Below are 18,089 nucleotides of genomic sequence, written 5' to 3' on the forward strand. Positions count from 1 at the left end.
GGACACCAATGTCACGCTGTGTCAGGTGCTCCAGGGCCCTGCCAGCCTGGCCTCGGGCACTGCCAGGGATGGGGAGCGCGCTCTCCTATGAGCACAGCATTGCCATGGGAAGGAGTTTGGGCACTGCCAGGGATGGGGAGCCCGCTCTCCTCTGAGCACAGCATTGCCATGGAAGCAGTTCTGAGACACGCCGTGCACAGAGTTCAGCTAACAGGAAATGCCCGAATCAGCTCCTGGGCGAGCACAGACACAGATTATTGTCACAGCAATTCACCAGGGCGTGTATTACCCCAAACACCAACACCTCCAGCTGCAGAGGAGGCTCAGCAGCAATCTCTGAGCCTGGCATTTCAACTGCATCACACGGACAGAGGCTCCATAAGATGCTGAGGAGCAGACGGAGCAGGAAGGTGCAGCTGGGCCCCAGTGCCAGGCAGAGCCATCCCCTCCTGGCACCCGAGAGCACAGCTCTGCACATCGGAGCCATGGTTATCACAGCCATGGTTATCACACACAGCTCCGCACATCGGAGCCATGGTTATCACAGCCATGGTTATCACACACAGCTCTGCACATCGGAGCCATGGTTATCACACATAGCTCTGCACATCACAGCCATGGTACCACCACCCCGGAGGGAGCACGGCAAACAGCCTCAGACACAATGCCAAACAGCACACCTGAAAATGGAGCCCGCAAAGCCTTCAGGCAGCAGATGGGTCATGTGCAGCAAATCTGTCTATTTATCAGTCTGTCTATCACACTTTATGTCCATATTTGCAGATACATTACACAGGTAAGCACTGATTAATAACCACAGGCAGGCACTAATTAAGGAGCATAGTTAGGCACTCATTAGTGAGCACAGGTAGATGCTAATTAAGGAGCACAGGTAGGCAGAAACCTCAGTAGCTGCACACCGAGGGAGTCCCTGCCTGCAGTGCACTCCAGATAAAACCTGTAGGCTGCTCGTGCTGTCACATTTAAAGAGATTTTTACGATTCCCACTGCAAAAGGCTAAAAAAAAAAAAATAACCCATCCCTGCTGCAGATGCTTCTATTTTCCCTCTCTGTCCTCTAAACAGTGGGACCAGATGAGGAGTGATGCATCGATTGGTCCAGGGAAGCACCGAGAGGACGGAGAAGGAAAATAAACCAAAAAATGCTACAAATCCCCCAAGCGTAGAGTGAAATGTGCTCACCAGGTAGCCGAGCGCGGATGCGAGCAGTCGGAGGAGTTAAGGACAGGTTTCCCCGGCAGGCTGCGGGATGCGCTCAGCGCCGGCAGGCTCAGCCATTGCGGAGTCACTGCAGCTCCGGCAGCACGTCAGCAGCGCTGCTGCTCCAGAGCCCTCCCATCCCTGCCTGCCTGCCTGCGAGATCAGCTCCAGAGCCCTCCCATCCCGAGATCAGCTCCAGAGCCCTCCCATCCCTGCCTGCCTGCCTGCGAGATCAGCTCCAGAGCCCTCCCATCCCGAGATCAGCTCCAGAGCCCTCCCATTCCCAGATCAGCATCGCGGCTGCTCCAGAGCCCTCCCATCTATCCCTGCCTGCCGGGATCAGCTCCAGAGCCCTCCCATTCCCAGATCAGCATCGCGGCTGCTCCAGAGCCCTCCCATCCCTGCCTGCCTGCCGGGATCAGCTCCAGAGCCCTCCCATCCCGAGATCACCACGGCTCCTGCTCCAGAGCCCTCCCATCCATCCCTCCCATCCCCGGACCAGCTCCAGAGCCCTCCCATCCCTCCCATGCCCAGATCAGCCCCGCTCCCGCTCCAGACCCTCCGTTCCCCCGTTCCGTGGCTGTCCCTTCCCAGCCAGCCGAGGCTGCTGTCCCAAACAGGCCCCATGCTCTGGCCAGCATCGGCATTCGCAGCCCCATGAGGAAGCCAAAGCTCTGCATCCAGCACAGCTGGAGCCCACACGGAGCTGCTCCTCCTGCCTTGCTGGAAAGGGCAGGGGGGGATTGAAGGACACTTGGATTTAAAAACAGCTGCCAGGCTTTGTACTTGCTCCTGGCAATAGAGATGGGATCAAGTTCTAGACTCATGGAATCATGGGCTCTTCTGGGTTGGAAGGGACCCCAAACCCACCCAGTGCCACCCCAGCCATGGCAGGGACACCTCCCCCTGCCCCAGGTGCTCCCAGTGTCCAGCCTGGCCTTGGGCACTGCCAGGGATCCAGGGGCAGCCACAGCTGCTCTGGGCACCTGTGCCAGGGCTGGGCACCCTGCCAGGGAACAATTCCCAATTCCCAATATCCCACCCAGCCCTGCCAGGGAACAATTCCCAATTCCCAATCTCCCATCCATCCCTGCCCTCTGGCACTGGGAGCCATTCCCTGTGTGCTGTCCCTCCATCCCTGTCCCCAGTCCCTCTGCAGCTCTCCTGGAGCCCCTTCAGGCCCTGCCAGGGGCTCTGAGCTCTCCCTGGAGCTGCTCCTGTCCAGGTGAGCCCCCCAGGTGTCCCAGGCTGGCTCCAGGGCAGAGGACTCTGGACTCAGTCCATGTCCCATGGATGCCCACCCCTGTGGAAGTGCAGGGCAGGAATTGGGTGTATCCCTTACAGGAATGGCATTCCCGGGTGCCAGTGTGCTCTGCAGTGAGCTGGCAGTGCTGGAGGGTGGAAAAGGCAGGTGTTGTTGCAAGGTTTGATCTGAGGACTAAAACACATAGATATAAAGCAGGTCTGTAACCCCCAGTGTGCTGTATCCCACTGCTCCTCATACCTGAGGAAATATCCATAGTCAATAGTCACTCACTGGAAATTCCCCTTTCCATCAGAAACTAATCACAAATATGCATAAAGGAAATGCCTTTGGGTACAAGATACTTCCAACAGCCCCACACCACAAAGTTCTCTACAAGCAAATAGGATATAGGATATATTTGTTTGGTTTTGTGTTTTCCTGACATGAGAAATAGTGAAGACTGGGAAGAAGACTGGAAGCTGTTCCAGTGCATGTCCATGAACTGCTGACAGGAATGACAGAGTGACCTGAGTGCAGGGCTGGGAAGCACAAAACTACCCTGGAACACAGTTTCTGTCCTAGAAAGGAGGGTCTGGGGCTTTTTCTCTCTTTAACAACATCTGTGTATCTGGAACTTTGCACAGAAAATCTTCATTTTCCCTACATCCAAAGCTGACAACTGTGCAGGACAACAAACACATGACTGCTGACCAGATTCCTCAGAAACTTGTTGCTGTTTTTGTGGATCCCAGCGCTGTGTTCCCCTGCCTGTTCCCTCTCGGTGGTTCAATTACCCTTTGCCAAAGGGACACGCAGTGGCACTTGGAGACAGCAGGGCTGGCTGTGTCTCTGGGAGCTGTGACAACAACGGCTCTGGGACAAATGAAACTGGTGTCTATTTTTAGAGCTGAATTGCAACACTTTGTGGGAGTTTGTAAGCAAAACAAGTCACGTCGCAGGCAGCGCTGTAAGTGACCTGCACAAGAGCCCAGCAGCGGCTTGCATCACTCACAGAATGGGGGTTTGTTTTTCAGCTGGCAAGCGCTCAGGAGGAGCATTCCTCCGGCAGCTTCCATGGGCTGAGCTGCACACAAACGGGAACGGGCTTTGAAAACCTGAAGTTGGGAAGTAAAGAAGAGCTGAAGGCATTTTCATGCTCTGCTTTTCTGATTCACGCTGGAAGTGGTCAGTTTCTTCCGTTGTGAGACTGAAAGCAAACCAGCAGCGCTCTGGGCTTGGTCTGAGCCCTGGTTTGTGCCCTGTCCAGCTGTGCCAGCACAGGTTGTGAGCTCCCTGTGACACCGAGCTCAGGTCAGGCAGCATCAATGCCCCTCTGCAGCCACCACAGAACGGCACAGAGAGTGTCACACACATCTTGTATGGAAAATCCTTTCCTTAGGAGTTTTCCTCCTGAGAAGCTGGGAGGCCTCAGGAACAAAATGCAAACAATGGTTATCTGCTGCTGTGGGATGCAACAGGTGCATCTGGGATTGGGCTCATGGGGTTGTTTCTAATTAATGGCCAATCAGTCAGCTGGCTCGGACAGAGAGCCGAGCCACAAACCTTTGTGATCATTCTTTGCTATTCAATTCTTAGCCAGCCTTCTGATGAAACTTTTTCTTCTATTCTTTTTGTATAGTTTTAATGTAATATATATCATAAAATAAGAAATCAGCCTTCTGAAACCTGGAGCCAGATCCTCGTCTCTTCCCTCATCCTCAGATCCCTGTGAACACGGTCACACAGAGCATGTGGGGATTGCTGAGGAATGTGACAGACATGGCCCAGGACACAGCACAGAGCTGTGGGGATTGCTGAGGAGTGTGACAATGGCCCAGGACACAGCACAGCCCTGCCACGGCAGCGGCCACACCACACACAGGCTTTTATTACCTCTTCAAATAGAATGAAATCAGAGAACCAGCAAATCTCACAAGGGTTTGGGCTGCAAGGGACCTTAAGGCTCATGGTGTTCCACCCGTGGTGGGCAGGGACACATTGCACTGTCCCACATCAGCAGCCTGGGTGAGCAGCAGTGGGCTGGAAAGGATGCAAGAGCAGCTGTGTGGTTAATGATGAACCTGGTTCCAAGAAATGCTCAGCATGAAACACACGCGGCTGGATTTCCAGAGGCAGCCAGGGAGGTTAATGACCAACCCTCGGTGGGATGCAGACGGGGAGTGCTCAGATTCCAGTGGGGTTTGAGCCTGTGTCTGCACAGGACAGCAACAGTCACGGAATCACCAAATCATTTGGGTTGGAAAAGCCCCCCCAGCCCTGGAGTCCCAGCTGTGCCCATCCCCGCCCTGTCCCCAGCTCCGAGTGCCAGCTCCAGGTGCCACCTGCAGGGATGGGCACTGAACCCTCCCTGGGCAGTGCCTGAGCCCCCTTTCCATGGGGAAATTCCTGCTGTGCCCACCCTGAGCTGCCCTGGCCCAGCCTGGGGCCGTTCCCTCTGCTCCTGTCCCTGTTCCCTGGAGCACAGCCCGACCCCCTCAGCTGTGCCCTCCTGGCAGGAGCTGTAGGCACATTTTCCCAAATCAGTCCTGAAATTCCCACTGTCTCACATTGTACTGCTAGGAAGTGGGTGGATTACTTTGATTTTTATTAATAAGAAACCAAAGAAATGTCAGCAAATATTATCCATTTCTAAACTAATGCAAGTGTATCATGGGTTTGGGATTACAAACAACTTCTTACAAGCAATGCCTGAAATACCCATCCCTCACAGCTGGGCTGAGCCCTCGTTTCAGGCCCAGCCCAGAGGCTGAAAACCAAACACAAAGTTGAAGCTGTCTGAGCAGCAAGTGTGACTCCATACCCAAATCAATGCCTTTGTTATTCTGTGGAGGAGATGGTCACTGTTTGTGGCTTGAAGGGAATTAGTCAATACATGATTGGTCTGTGACATGCAAGTAAATAAGATTAGGGCGAGTCCCAGCTGTGCAGAGGATCGCAGTGCAACAAACCAATAACCTTTCAAAGACTTCATCCAACAACAGGAAAATTTACAATTTCTCCTGATGACAGCACAGTGTGTCTCTGCCAATAACCCAAAAGTTTCTGCCATCAAATTATACATGAAAATAAAAGCATTTGCCCAATGACCAATGAAAGAGCAGCTGTGGCTGCCCCTGGATATCCCCAGCAGTGCCAACCAAGGCCAGGCTGGACATTGGGGCTGGGAGCACCTGGGACAGTGGGAGGTGTCCCTGCCATGGCAGGGGTGGCACTGAGTTAAGGTCCCTCCCAACCCAAACCCTTCTGGGATTCTGTGATTCCCATACCCCTCCTGAGGCAGGCAGGCAGCCCTTGCTGTGTGCCTGCAGTGCTGAGCTCCCTGTTCCTCACAGCCGAGGCAGTGCTGCCTGCAGGAGAGGAGCCGGTCCCAGAGGCAGAACCTGCTGTGCCCCCCGTTCCAGGCAGTGCTGCCCGCAGGAGAGGGGCAGATCCTGGAGCCAGAACTTGCTGCGCCTCCCGTTCCTCACAGCCGAGGCAGTGCTGCCTGCAGGAGAGGAGCCGGTGCCAGAGGCAGAACCTCCTTCCCGAGGAGCGGCTGCCTTGCCCGGTACCCGTGGCCAGGGAGGGAGGCTGCCGTGCCCGGCCCGGTGCCCCGTGCCCGAGGCTGCCGGCAGCAGGGAGCAGCAGAGCTCCGCGGGAGGAGCGGGAGCGGCCCCGAGCGCCGGCACCGGGATCCCGGCCCTCGTTACCCGGGTAAACCTGGCCTTTGCTCCTACCACGGACGGCTCTTCCCTGCTGGAACAGAACCGCTCCACTGCCCCTCCTTATCCACCGGCTACACAGAGTGCCGTGCCCACACCCCTGACACCCAGCCTTGTCCTTCTGGGACGGTCATAAGGCAATATTTACAACTCACACGCAATTTCTGATGTATTTCACTGGGGCTTTGTGACTCGGCTGCAGAAAGGCGCAGGTGAAAACAATTCCAGACAAGGCAGAAAAGCCTGCATGCTTTAATTGAGTTAATACTTTGGCTAAATAAAATCAGGTTTTATGCGTTTGTCTTTACAACGTCCCAGCAGTAAATCAGTATTTGCTTTCAAATAACAACACGAGTTCAGTGTTCCCGCTGTCGAGAGCCCTAATGGCATCGCGTCAATTAAAGACCAAAAGATTTATTATCTATTATTTATTATTATTTATTAATTTTCTTGGGGCTGTTTCGTGCAGGCCTAAGAGTTGCACTCGATGACGCTTGTGGGTCCTTTCCAACCCAACCATTCTGTGATTATTACCTATGTTAGGGCCACGTATCATTCGCCGTCGGGGATGGCTTAGCGGCCGCAAGCTGTGACTTTGCAAGTGGACGTGTCTGCTTTGAAACCCCCTCCGTGTATCCTTTGAAATCCCCTCCGTGAATCCTTTGAAACTCGCTCCGTGTATCCTTCGAAATGTCTCCGTGTATCTTTTGAAACCCCGCCGTGTCCGCCTTTCCCGTGTGACTCTGAAGCGCTGTGCGAGAGGCCCGCGGGCCGTGCGGAGCGCTCAGCGGGCAGAGAGCGGGAGCCACGAGGGATGATGTCTGGCGGGATGATGATATTCTGAGGGACGATGTCCCACGGGAACCATCCCCGCTCTCCCGTTTCCCCGCCCGGCCCCGCTCCCTCGCCGCCATCATGGCGGCCCGGAGGGCGCTGAGGGAGCGCGCGGCCCCCAGCTCCATTTCTGCCCCGCCCCGTCCCGCCCCGCCGCGCTGGCCAATGGGCGGGCGGCGCGGCGCTGACGTCAGCGGGGCGGTCACCGTGCGCTGAGGCGGGCGGCGCGCGGTCAGTGCGTGCCCGGCCGCCCGCCAGCCATGTCGCGACAGAGCCCTCAGGAGGAGAACCTGCAGGGTAAGGCCGCGGGCAGCGCCGCGCAGGGCTGGCACCGCACTGCGGGCTGTGGGGGGCACTGCCCGGGCGCTGCGGGCGGGCCCGCGCGCGGCCCGTCCGTGTCGCGATATTGGGTGATTGCCGTGGCCGATGTGCGCGCCGCAGTGCGTGTCCATCGTCCCGGGGAACGGGCCCGGTGGGGGTGCCTGTGAGCAGGGCTGGGTCAGTCGCGGGGATCGGGTGTTGGATAGCCCCGGATTGGCCGGGAAAGCGAAAATCCCACACACAGTGCGGCTGGCACGGGGGTGTAGCGATTTAGGGGCCATCCTCATCGCTCTGCGGAATTCTGCTTCTTAATTCCCGGCGTTGAAAGCTGTATCTTAAGAAAATTACGCTTCCCAGCGCTGATCCTGTGCTTTGCGGTGCTGGTCTGTGCTCGCACATGTGTCCTGGGCTGGGATATCGTGACAGACCCCTCTGTCCCGAGGCCATCCCTGAGACTTGCCTGGCCGGGCTGCTTCGCCTCTCCTGGGCTTCGGTCTGTTTGTGTTTCCAGCCTCATAAAAACACAGCTGCTTTTATCTTTAACTGGTGATATCACAGCCTGTTCCATGTGCTCCAGCACAGCCCTTCTCTCAGGAGGGGAAAGAAAAGAAGGGAGAGGGAAAGGAGGGGAAAATTGTAAACCACAATTGTAAACCACGTATTCTGTCCCTGGTGCTGCAATCCCAGTCCTCTCCCTGCTTTATCCCGCATTCCCAGGGCTGTACCCAGTAAGAGTTCAGCAGATAAAGTCTTAATTTGAGCTCTAGTGGTTGTGATGGTTCTTTGGTAACAACTTGGGCTTCCCTAGGTTTCGGGGGAAAGGGTAGGGAGGGCTTTGTCTGGCTCCGAACACGCTCCCTGCCACATGCCAGCCACTGTCACGTGGAGGGGAAAATTCCCAAACAAACCCAAACAACAACAAACCAGCTGTGAAGGAAAAGAGGATTAGAAGAAAAGCATCTCTTCCAAACTCGGTGGGCTGGAGTGTTTGTATCCAGCAGGTTTTGTGCTGCTTCGGCTGTCCAGATGGAGGTGTGTGTATCTGGGATGGAGATACGCGTGTTGTTGATGCACATGAGGCAGTTTGGCTTTGTGCTGTTCCATTTGGTTTTGGAGCCCTGGGTCTCCTCCCAGCCAGGATATCTGGGATATCTTTGCTGGTCTGGCGTTCCTGCTCCACACTGAACCCCTGCTCTGGCTTCTCCCCACCTGGTTCCTGTGCTGCTGGGTGCCTGGGAAGGGAGCCTGCAGCTCCAGCTGCTCCTGCTCTGCTTTGTTCCCTGGGCAGCCCGAGCACCTCTGGCCCTGTCTCTCCTTTCCCTGCTGATTCCCTAGACATCCCTGCCCGGAATCCAGGGAATTCCCACTGCCCTCCTGCTCCTGTCCTCGCTGCTCTGCTCCCTGGGCACTGCTGGGGCTGGGCCACATCTGCTCCACAGTGGGGTTCCTCTGGCACTGGTGTAACTCGGGAATTTTCTGTTCCCTGAGCTCATTCCTGGGGGGCTGGAGGGACAGGACACCCCACTGCCAGGGGCAGGGCTGGATGGGAGATTGGGAATTGGGAATTGTTCCCTGGCAGGGCTGGATGGGATATTGGGAATTGGGAATTGTTCCCTGGCAGGGCTGGATGGGAGATTGGGAATTGGGAATTGTTCCCTGGCAGGGTGGGCGGCCCTGGCACAGGTGCCTAGAGCAGCTGTGGCTGCCCCTGGATCCCTGGCAGTGCCCAAGGCCAGGCTGGACATTGGGACACCCTGGGACAGTGGGAGGTGTCCCTGCCATGGCAGGGTGGCACTGGGTGGGATTTGGGGACCCTCCCACCCAAAGCATTCCAGGATTCCATAGGGAGGGAGCAGCTCCCGGCCCTGCAGTGAGCCGTCCCTGCCCAGGAGGGAGTTGTTATTGCCTCCCTTAGGAAAACAAAGGCCATGTGACCGTGTTAAATATACTGCTAGCAGCAAACCCATGACAGCCTTGCCACACTCCCGCAGTTGCTTAACAGCAGCACCTACAAATGGCACTGGAGAAGGGCTGCACTGAGCAGTCCCTGAGCCCAAAGTCATTTCAACAAACGAACAACTGAACTTTGGCAGCAAAAGTCCTTGGGATTATCCTGACTGCCACCTATGTTGAACAATAAAAATTGAACATACCCTACAAGATGTGTGTGTGCAGAGAGAAACAAACACAACGTACTGCTGAGCAGCTGCCTCCCAGCCCCGTGAGCCCTCCCGGCCCGGCTGCCTGCCCTTTGCATTCCGGGCTGTTTATTGCTGGGCAGCAGGGCTGGCCGTGTCCCCGCAGTGTCGCTGGCAGCCCCAGGCCGCGTGCTCAGCGCCGCTTTGTGCCCGCAGGGTCCTGGGTGGAGCTGCACTTCAGCAATGGCAGCGGCAGCTCCGTGTCCTCGGGCAGCCAGGAGCAGGTGCCGGCCTCGCTGTCCATCCACAACGGGGACATGGAGAAGATCCTGCTGGACGCCCAGCACGAGTCGGGCAGGAGCAGCTCCAGGGAGAGCTCCCACTGTGACAGGTGAGCAGGGCTGTGCCGGGTCACCACGGGCTCCCCAGGGTGTGCCAGAGGCAGGGACAGGAACGCTGCATGGCTGTGTGAGTGTCATGTGCTGTTTGTGTGAACACGGGTGTGCACAGTGGTGTGTTTTGTATGAACACGGGTGTGCACAGGGGTGTGTTTGGTATGAACACAGGTGTGCACAGGGGTGCGTTTTGTATGAACACAGGTGTGCACAGGGGGTGTTTTGTATGAACACGGGTGTGCACAGGGATGTGTATTTTGTGTGAACACGGGTGTGCGCAGGGATGTGTGTTTTGTATGAACACGGGTGTGCACAGGGATGTGTATTTTGTGTGAACACGGGTGTGCACAGGGGTGTGTTTTGTATGAACACAGGTGTGCACAGGGGTGTGTTTTGTATGAACACAGGTGTGCACAGGGATGTGTGTTTTGTATGAACACAGGTGTGCACAGGGATGTGTGTTTTGTATGAACACAGGTGTGCACAGGGGTGTGTTTGGTATGAACACAGGTGTGCACAGGGGTGTGTTTTGTATGAACACAGGTGTGCACAGGGGTGTGTTTTGTATGAACACGGGTGTGCACAGGGTGTGTTTGGTATGAACACAGGTGTGCACAGGGGTGTGTTTGGTATGAACACGGGTGTCCACAGGGGTGTGTTTTGTATGAACACAGGTGTGCACAGGGGTGTGTTTTGTATGAACACAGGTGTGCACAGGGATGTGTGTTTTGCGTGAACACAGGTGTGCACAGGGGGTGTTTGGTCTGTGCTCCCATATGAACACGTGTGTGCATGTGTGCCTGGAAGCCAGGGCAGGTGTCCAGGGGGTCAGAGAGCAGCCCAGCCCTGAGCCAGGTGCTCAGGCAGTGCCATCAGTGCACGTGCTGCATTTGGATGGGCTGTGAGCTCTCCAGCCTAAGTGGTGTTTGGAAAAGCCCAAACTCCAGGCCTCAGCTCCACTGCAGGACGTGGCCTGGCAGGTGGGGGTTCAAACCAAGCCCTGCTGCCGCTCCTCGTTTGCTGCTGCCTGTTGTTTCTGTGCAAGTGCCAGGGCTCCCCAGCGGCGTGGGCAGAGGGCTGGGGTCAGAGCAGTGCCTGGGGTGGCAGCGCTGCCCCATGCAGCCCCTGGGGCACGGCTGGGGCACTCCTGGGCAGCGTGCCCAGCTGCCAGGGGTCGCAGAACGCCTCACCTCCTCCTTTCCTGGGGCCTCTGTCCTGTGCAGCCCTCCTCGCTCGCAGACCCCCCAGGACAGCCACAGAGCTCTGGAGATAGAGAGCCACAGCAGTGGGGAGAAGAACAGCTTCCAGGTAAGGTCCTCGCCGTGCTGGGGCAGAGGGCAGCTCTGTGCTTGGGGCAGGAGCAGCAGAAGCTGCTGAAGCAGAGGCTTGCACAGCTCACAGCAACCCTGGCAGATCCAGCCTGGCTGTGTTTGTTCCTGACACGTGGGCATGTTTTGGTTTGGTCTTTCCAATCTGTACTGAGATTTTTCAGAAGGATTTGCCCTCTCCCTTTGGCTGCTGATGGGGTGCATTTCCTACATCCCCCACCAATGCTGAAATGCACCTCCACTAATTCAGTAGGAATTTTAAAAGATATTTTGGCAGCAGCAAGAATTTCTAGAGTCACTTAAATATGGCAGCCAAAAAGACACAATTTCCAAGCCCTGCCATAGCTCTGATTCCAGGTATTTTAAGAACTAATACCAAACCTGAATATGTTCTGCTTTGGAAAACTCCGTTCTGATTTCACTTTGTAGGTTTGTTTACCTTGCAAGGAAAATGAATAAACACATTTGCAACAGGAGTGGGGGAAATGATGTACATTGACCATATTTAATCAATACAGGGCTTATTGCAGGATGACAGGCTGTAATCTGAAGTCTCCAGTGTAATAAATTAGCTTTTAATATTAAAAAAATGACTCACAAAACATTTTGAGGAAGGAAGTATTTCAAGGAAGTGAATTTTTCTGCATCATTTCTACAACTCCTGCCAGACTCCAAGGACTCAGCTTTAGGTTAGCTAAATGTGGTACTGCAAGTTAATTATTAGTGGAAATGATTATTTTATATTGTCAGAAACACCCTTCAGCTGTTTAAAGATCATTATGTAGACTTTGAGAACAAATAACCCCAAGTTAGAAAGCCATCAGAATTCCAGCTGCCTGGACAGTTTTATTTCCATCCTGTGTGTGTGTGTGAATCCAGAGCTGTTGGAATTCTGGGAGCAGGATCTATTTTTATCCAGGGCCTGGGCTGTGTGGAATGGAGCCGAGCTGAGCCAGGAGCTCTGCCCTGACTCAGCATTGGTGCTGTAACTGCACCACAGCTGGGGCTGGGGGGCTTCTGCTGTGAGCACACACCTGGCCAGGCTCACCGGCCTGCCACGATGGCCAGGGATGGGAGTGCTGCCTGCCAGGGGCTGGGCAAGGGCTGCCAGGGACATCTGCCAGCTCTGAGCCTGCCAGCAATCCTGTGCCAGTGTCCATCGGGGCTGGGGTAGGGCAGCAATCCTGTGCCAGTGTCCATCAGGGCTGGGAGCTGGGATAGGGCAGCAATCCTGTGCCAGTGCCCATCAGGGCTGGGGTAGGGCAGCAATCCCTGTGCCAGTGCCCATCAGGGCTGGGGTAGGGCAGCAATCCTGTGCCAGTGCCCATCAGGGCTGGGATAGGGCAGCAATCCTGTGCCAGTGTCCATCGGGGACAGGGCAGCAATCCTGTGCCAGTGCCCATCAGGGCTGGGGTAGGGCAGCAATCCTGTGCCAGTGTCCATCGGGGATAGGGCAGCAATCCTGTGCCAGTGTCCATCGGAGCTGGGATAGGGCAGCAATCCTGTGCCAGTGTCCATCGGAGCTGGGATAGGGCAGCAATCCCTGTGCCAGTGTCCATCAGGGACAGGGCAGCAATCCTGTGCCAGTGTCCATCAGGGACAGGGCAGCAATCCTGTGCCAGTGTCCATCAGGGACAGGGATAGGGCAGCAATCCCTGTGCCAGTGCCCATCAGGGCTGGGATAGGGCAGCAATCCCTGTGCCAGTGTCCATCAGGGCTGGGGTAGGGCAGCAATCCCTGTGCCAGTGCCCATCAGGGCTGGGGTAGGGCAGCAATCCTGTGCCAGTGTCCATCGGGGATAGGGCAGCAATCCTGTGCCAGTGTCCATCAGGGCTGGGAGCTGGGATAGGGCAGCAATCCTGTGCCAGTGTCCATCGGAGCTGGGATAGGGCAGCAATCCCTGTGCCAGTGTCCATCAGGGCTGGGATAGGGCAGCAATCCCTGTGCCAGTGTCCATCGGGGCTGGGGTAGGGCAGCAATCCCTGTGCCAGTGTCCATCAGGGCTGGGGTAGGGCAGCAATCCTGTGCCAGTGTCCATCAGGGCTGGGATAGGGCAGCAATCCTGTGCCAGTGTCCATCGGGGATAGGGCAGCAATCCTGTGCCAGTGTCCATCGGGGCTGGGATAGGGCAGCAATCCCTGTGCCAGTGTCCATCAGGGCTGGGATAGGGCAGCAATCCCTGTGCCAGTGTCCATCAGGGACAGGGCAGCAATCCTGTGCCAGTGTCCATCAGGGACAGGGATAGGGCAGCAATCCCTGTGCCAGTGTCCATCAGGGCTGGGGTAGGGCAGCAATCCCTGTGCCAGTGCCCATCAGGGCTGGGGTAGGGCAGCAATCCTGTGCCAGTGTCCATCGGGGATAGGGCAGCAATCCTGTGCCAGTGTCCATCAGGGCTGGGAGCTGGGATAGGGCAGCAATCCTGTGCCAGTGTCCATCGGAGCTGGGATAGGGCAGCAATCCTGTGCCAGTGTCCATCAGGGACAGGGCAGCAATCCTGTGCCAGTGTCCATTGGAGCTGGGATAGGGCAGCAATCCCTGTGCCAGTGTCCATCAGGGCTGGGATAGGGCAGCAATCCCTGTGCCAGTGTCCATCAGGGCTGGGATAGGGCAGCAATCCCTGTGCCAGTGTCCATCGGGGCTGGGGTAGGGCAGCAATCCCTGTGCCAGTGTCCATCAGGGCTGGGATAGGGCAGCAATCCCTGTGCCAGTGTCCATCAGGGACAGGGCAGCAATCCTGTGCCAGTGTCCATCAGGGACAGGGATAGGGCAGCAATCCCTGTGCCAGTGCCCATCAGGGCTGGGGTAGGGCAGCAATCCTGTGCCAGTGTCCATCGGGGATAGGGCAGCAATCCTGTGCCAGTGTCCATCGGAGCTGGGATAGGGCAGCAATCCTGTGCCAGTGTCCATCAGGGACAGGGCAGCAATCCTGTGCCAGTGTCCATCGGAGCTGGGATAGGGCAGCAATCCCTGTGCCAGTGTCCATCGGAGCTGGGATAGGGCAGCAATCCCTGTGCCAGTGTCCATCAGGGACAGGGCAGCAATCCCTGTGCCAGTGTCCATCGGAGCTGGGATAGGGCAGCAATCCCTGTGCCAGTGTCCATCAGGGCTGGGATAGGGCAGCAATCCCTGTGCCAGTGTCCATCAGGGACAGGGCAGCAATCCTGTGCCAGTGTCCATCAGGGACAGGGATAGGGCAGCAATCCCTGTGCCAGTGTCCATCAGGGCTGGGGTAGGGCAGCAATCCCTGTGCCAGTGCCCATCAGGGCTGGGGTAGGGCAGCAATCCTGTGCCAGTGTCCATCGGGGATAGGGCAGCAATCCTGTGCCAGTGTCCATCAGGGCTGGGAGCTGGGATAGGGCAGCAATCCTGTGCCAGTGTCCATCGGAGCTGGGATAGGGCAGCAATCCTGTGCCAGTGTCCATCAGGGACAGGGCAGCAATCCTGTGCCAGTGTCCATTGGAGCTGGGATAGGGCAGCAATCCCTGTGCCAGTGTCCATCAGGGCTGGGATAGGGCAGCAATCCCTGTGCCAGTGTCCATCAGGGCTGGGATAGGGCAGCAATCCCTGTGCCAGTGCCCATCAGGGACAGGGATAGGGCAGCAATCCCTGTGCCAGTGCCCATCAGGGCTGGGATAGGGCAGCAATCCCTGTGCCAGTGTCCATCAGGGACAGGGCAGCAATCCTGTGCCAGTGTCCATCAGGGCTGGGATAGGGCAGCAATCCCTGTGCCAGTGTCCATCAGGGACAGGGCAGCAATCCCTGTGCCAGTGTCCATCAGGGCTGGGAGCTGGGATAGGGCAGCAATCCTGTGCCAGTGTCCATCAGGGCTGGGAGCTGGGATAGGGCAGCAATCCCTGCGCCAGTGTCCAATCCCTGTGCCAGTGTCCATCAGGGACAGGGCAGCAATCCTGTGCCAGTGTCCATCGGGGATAGGGCAGCAATCCCTGTGCCAGTGTCCATCAGGGCTGGGACAGGGCAGTAATCCCTGTGCCAGTGTCCAATCCCTGTGCCAGTGTCCATCAGGGCTGGGAACTGGGGATATTTTGGGACTGTGCCTAAGGATGAAATGCTTGGCTCTGGGATTTCCCTGCCAGGGCAGTCTTGTCTCGGGCACATATGGGATATTGGATATGGGATACTGGATATGGGATATTGGATATGGTCTTTGCCATTCTCACCCCCCTCTGAGGATGGATCTCCCTGCTCCCGCTGTTGGTCTGGGATGTGAACACTCCCTGGAAGGGGCATGGAAAGGGCTGGGAAGGGGGGGTGCCAGGGCTGGGCAGTGGTGGTGGCTGCAGGCAGAGCTCTGGCAGCTCCAGCTGCCCTGCTCAGTGTCAGTGCTGGCCTGGCAGTGGTGCTGGCTGGAGCAGGAGCTCTGGCAGCTCCCTGCTGCCCTGCTCAGTGCTGCTGGTCTCGGTTGCAGTCCGAGGAGGATTTCCTGGAGAGGAGGAGGGAGGTGGAGCGGCTGCTGAGGAAGAACGCGGATTGGATCTGGGACTGGTCCAGCCGGCCCGAGAACATCCCGCCCAAGTGAGTGCTGCCCCGGCTGCTGAGAGCTGCTGCAGCTTCTCCTGCTGCTGCCTGAGCACACAGCTCACCTTCCTTCCCCACACCCAGGGAGTTCCTCTTCAAGCACCCCCGGCGCACTGCCACGCTCAGCATGAGGAACACCAGTGTCATGAAGAAAGGGGGGATATTCTCTGCAGAGTTCCTGAAGGTTTTCCTCCCATCCCTGCTGCTCTCTCACCTGCTGGCCATTGGACTAGGGTAAGGTCCATTTAAAAAAAAAAAAAAAGATATTTTTACCTGCTTTATTTGAGGTCTGATTCTGATTCCCAATTCCCTCTTTGTCCAAGATGATTATTCAGGAAGTGCTTCCTGCCTGTGGTATTGATGGATGGTTGAAGTTTCTGATTTTCTCCATTTGGGAATTTCTCAGAACAATTAAGAGGCAGGGAAATGAGGAATTCTGTACACTGGAACTGTAGTCACACAACACTTAGCACCACTGGAGATGAGACTCCTAATCTCACAACTAGGAGATCAGCAAAGCAAAAAGCTAATATTGAATAGATTTTAAAGTTTCACTGACATAAATCTCAAAATATTTAATATTATTTTAAATTACTCAGCAGATGTTTTAATTCCCTCCTGGGAGGGATGAGGGATGTTTCCTTCCCACAGGAGTGTGGGGCAGGTGCTGGGCCCCAGAGCAGGGGCAGTCCCTGGGGCTGGGCTCCGGGGCAGTTCTGTTCCTGCTGCTTGGCTCCAGCCGGCAGTGCTGCTCCTGCCGGGAGTTGCAGAGGCAGGGCCTGGCACGGAGGGCATTCCCAGCACTGAAACAGCCGGGCTGTGACCGTGTGCTCTGACCTGCTGCAGGATTTACATCGGGAGGCGCCTGACCACCACGGCCTCCAGCAGCACCTTCTAGAGGCACCGGGGGTGGAGCTGGAGCGGAGCAGCCGCAGCTGGAGCGCAGGAGGTGCGAGGAGGGGAGCTGGTCGTGGCCGTCGTGTGTGTGTCCTGTCCGTGTCCTGTTTTAGTTTAGTCTAAAAATGGGAAGGGAGACGCTGGAGCTCCCGTGTCACATAGAGCCTTCTGGATCAATCCCCGCTGGATAACCCCACGAGCACGTGCAGATGCTGTGATGTCCCTTAGTGCTTGTAGTGAAGTACCTGAGCATTAGAGCAGCTCCGTGTTTCCATCAGCCCCAGCTTTCTGCAGCCCCTGTGCTGGGCCGTGTCCATCCCGCCCTCCCGTGCCTGTGGTGGCAATGTCCCTGCTCTGCAGCCCGCACAGGAGGGACGAGCCCAGACTGGAGCGGCCTTAGGGATGATCCGGAATTCCCGGGGGCTCTCACTGCCCCGGGCAGCCTTTCCTTGGTAGGTGTGGCTTAGTTCACATCGGTGGGAGTGTAAGGTGTTGAGACACAGTGGGAAGAGATGAGCACGTGGGTAAAACTCCGTCAGTTTGTCCTAGTTCAGAGGTAGAATTTGGATTTAGTGCCTACTAAACGCTGCTTTTGCCAGGACATTTATTTAACCCCAGCAGTTACTCCAGGTTCTCTGCTGTACTTACCGCAGGCTGTCGCTTACAGGCTTTTCCTGTCCCACCTCAATCTGCACCTGACCCCAGCCCTGGGCACATGAACCACAGGGGGGCTTCTCCTTGGTTTTTACTGATGCAATGCCTTTCCCTTCCGTGATTTTACCTTATTTAATGAGAAAATGAATGTTTGCCAAAATACCATGTTTTATATATTTAAATAAAAAGGTTCCTGGTGAACTCAGTTTCCTCATTCCTTTTCCTCCAGGGGCTGGGGAGGCTCCTGGCCTCTGCCTGCCCCTTTCCCACTGGTCGCTTCCTGACACGAATGGAGATGTTTCCATGGAAGCAGCATCAAGCAAAGCTCAGCCAGGCCCTGGTAACCTGCACTCAGTGCCCACACAGGGTGTGATGCTCCTGAGGAGCTGGAAACCACGGAAGGGGTGAGGCTGGAAAAGCCCTGTGAGCCCGTGGAGTCCCACCATGGCCAGCACTGCCCCACGTCCCCAGGTGCCACATCCACAGCGCTGTGAAATACCCCAGGGATGGGGGTTCCAGCCCGGGCAGCTGTGCCAGGGCCGGGCAGCCCTTTCCAGGAAGGAATTTTTCCTACCCCCTCAAGAGCAAAGCTCTGAATGCCCTGGTGCTGTTTCCCTTTCCTGTGACTCTGGGAGCAGCAGGTCCCTGCTGAGCACACGGCTGGGCTCTGGCTGGAGAAGGGAAGGGGTTAAACCAGGGTGTCCCTTTTTCACTGCCACTGTCCCCCAGCTCCTGCCCCCAAAGCTGACACCCCGGGGCAGTGCTGGCTGTCCCAGTGAGGCACTGCAATGTTCACCC

The 18,089-nt window shown here is 56.5% G+C and overlaps 2 protein-coding genes across 23 annotated transcripts in view; one reads left to right on the top strand and one right to left on the bottom strand.

Moving 5' to 3' along the window:
• JAKMIP3 (Janus kinase and microtubule interacting protein 3) overlaps window positions 1-1,363 on the bottom strand; it is a 61,347-nt gene extending 59,984 nt beyond the window's left edge. For 12 of the 22 annotated variants that reach the window (XM_063162939.1, XM_063162951.1, XM_063162950.1 and 9 more), the window contains exon 1: window positions 1,203-1,361. The gene's annotated coding sequence lies outside the window, so the exon portion shown is untranslated. Of the gene's footprint in view, window positions 1-1,202 lie in introns of all 22 variants that reach the window. The other 10 variants (XM_063162943.1, XM_063162955.1, XM_063162956.1 and 7 more) reach the window with 3 other exon arrangements.
• A 5,861-nt stretch (window positions 1,364-7,224) lies between these two features.
• BNIP3 (BCL2 interacting protein 3) lies at window positions 7,225-17,492 on the top strand. Its single transcript, XM_063162965.1, has 6 exons — window positions 7,225-7,319; window positions 9,698-9,872; window positions 11,100-11,184; window positions 15,631-15,737; window positions 15,825-15,974; window positions 16,587-17,492. Exons 1-6 carry the CDS (start codon window positions 7,283-7,285, stop codon window positions 16,636-16,638), a joined length of 606 nt encoding a protein of 201 aa, XP_063019035.1. The 5' UTR covers window positions 7,225-7,282; the 3' UTR covers window positions 16,639-17,492.
• The last annotated feature ends 597 nt before the right edge of the window (window positions 17,493-18,089 follow it).

The sequence above is a fragment of the Melospiza melodia genome, chromosome 9 (genome assembly GCF_035770615.1).
Source record: "Melospiza melodia melodia isolate bMelMel2 chromosome 9, bMelMel2.pri, whole genome shotgun sequence".
Lineage (NCBI taxonomy): Eukaryota > Metazoa > Chordata > Aves > Passeriformes > Passerellidae > Melospiza > Melospiza melodia.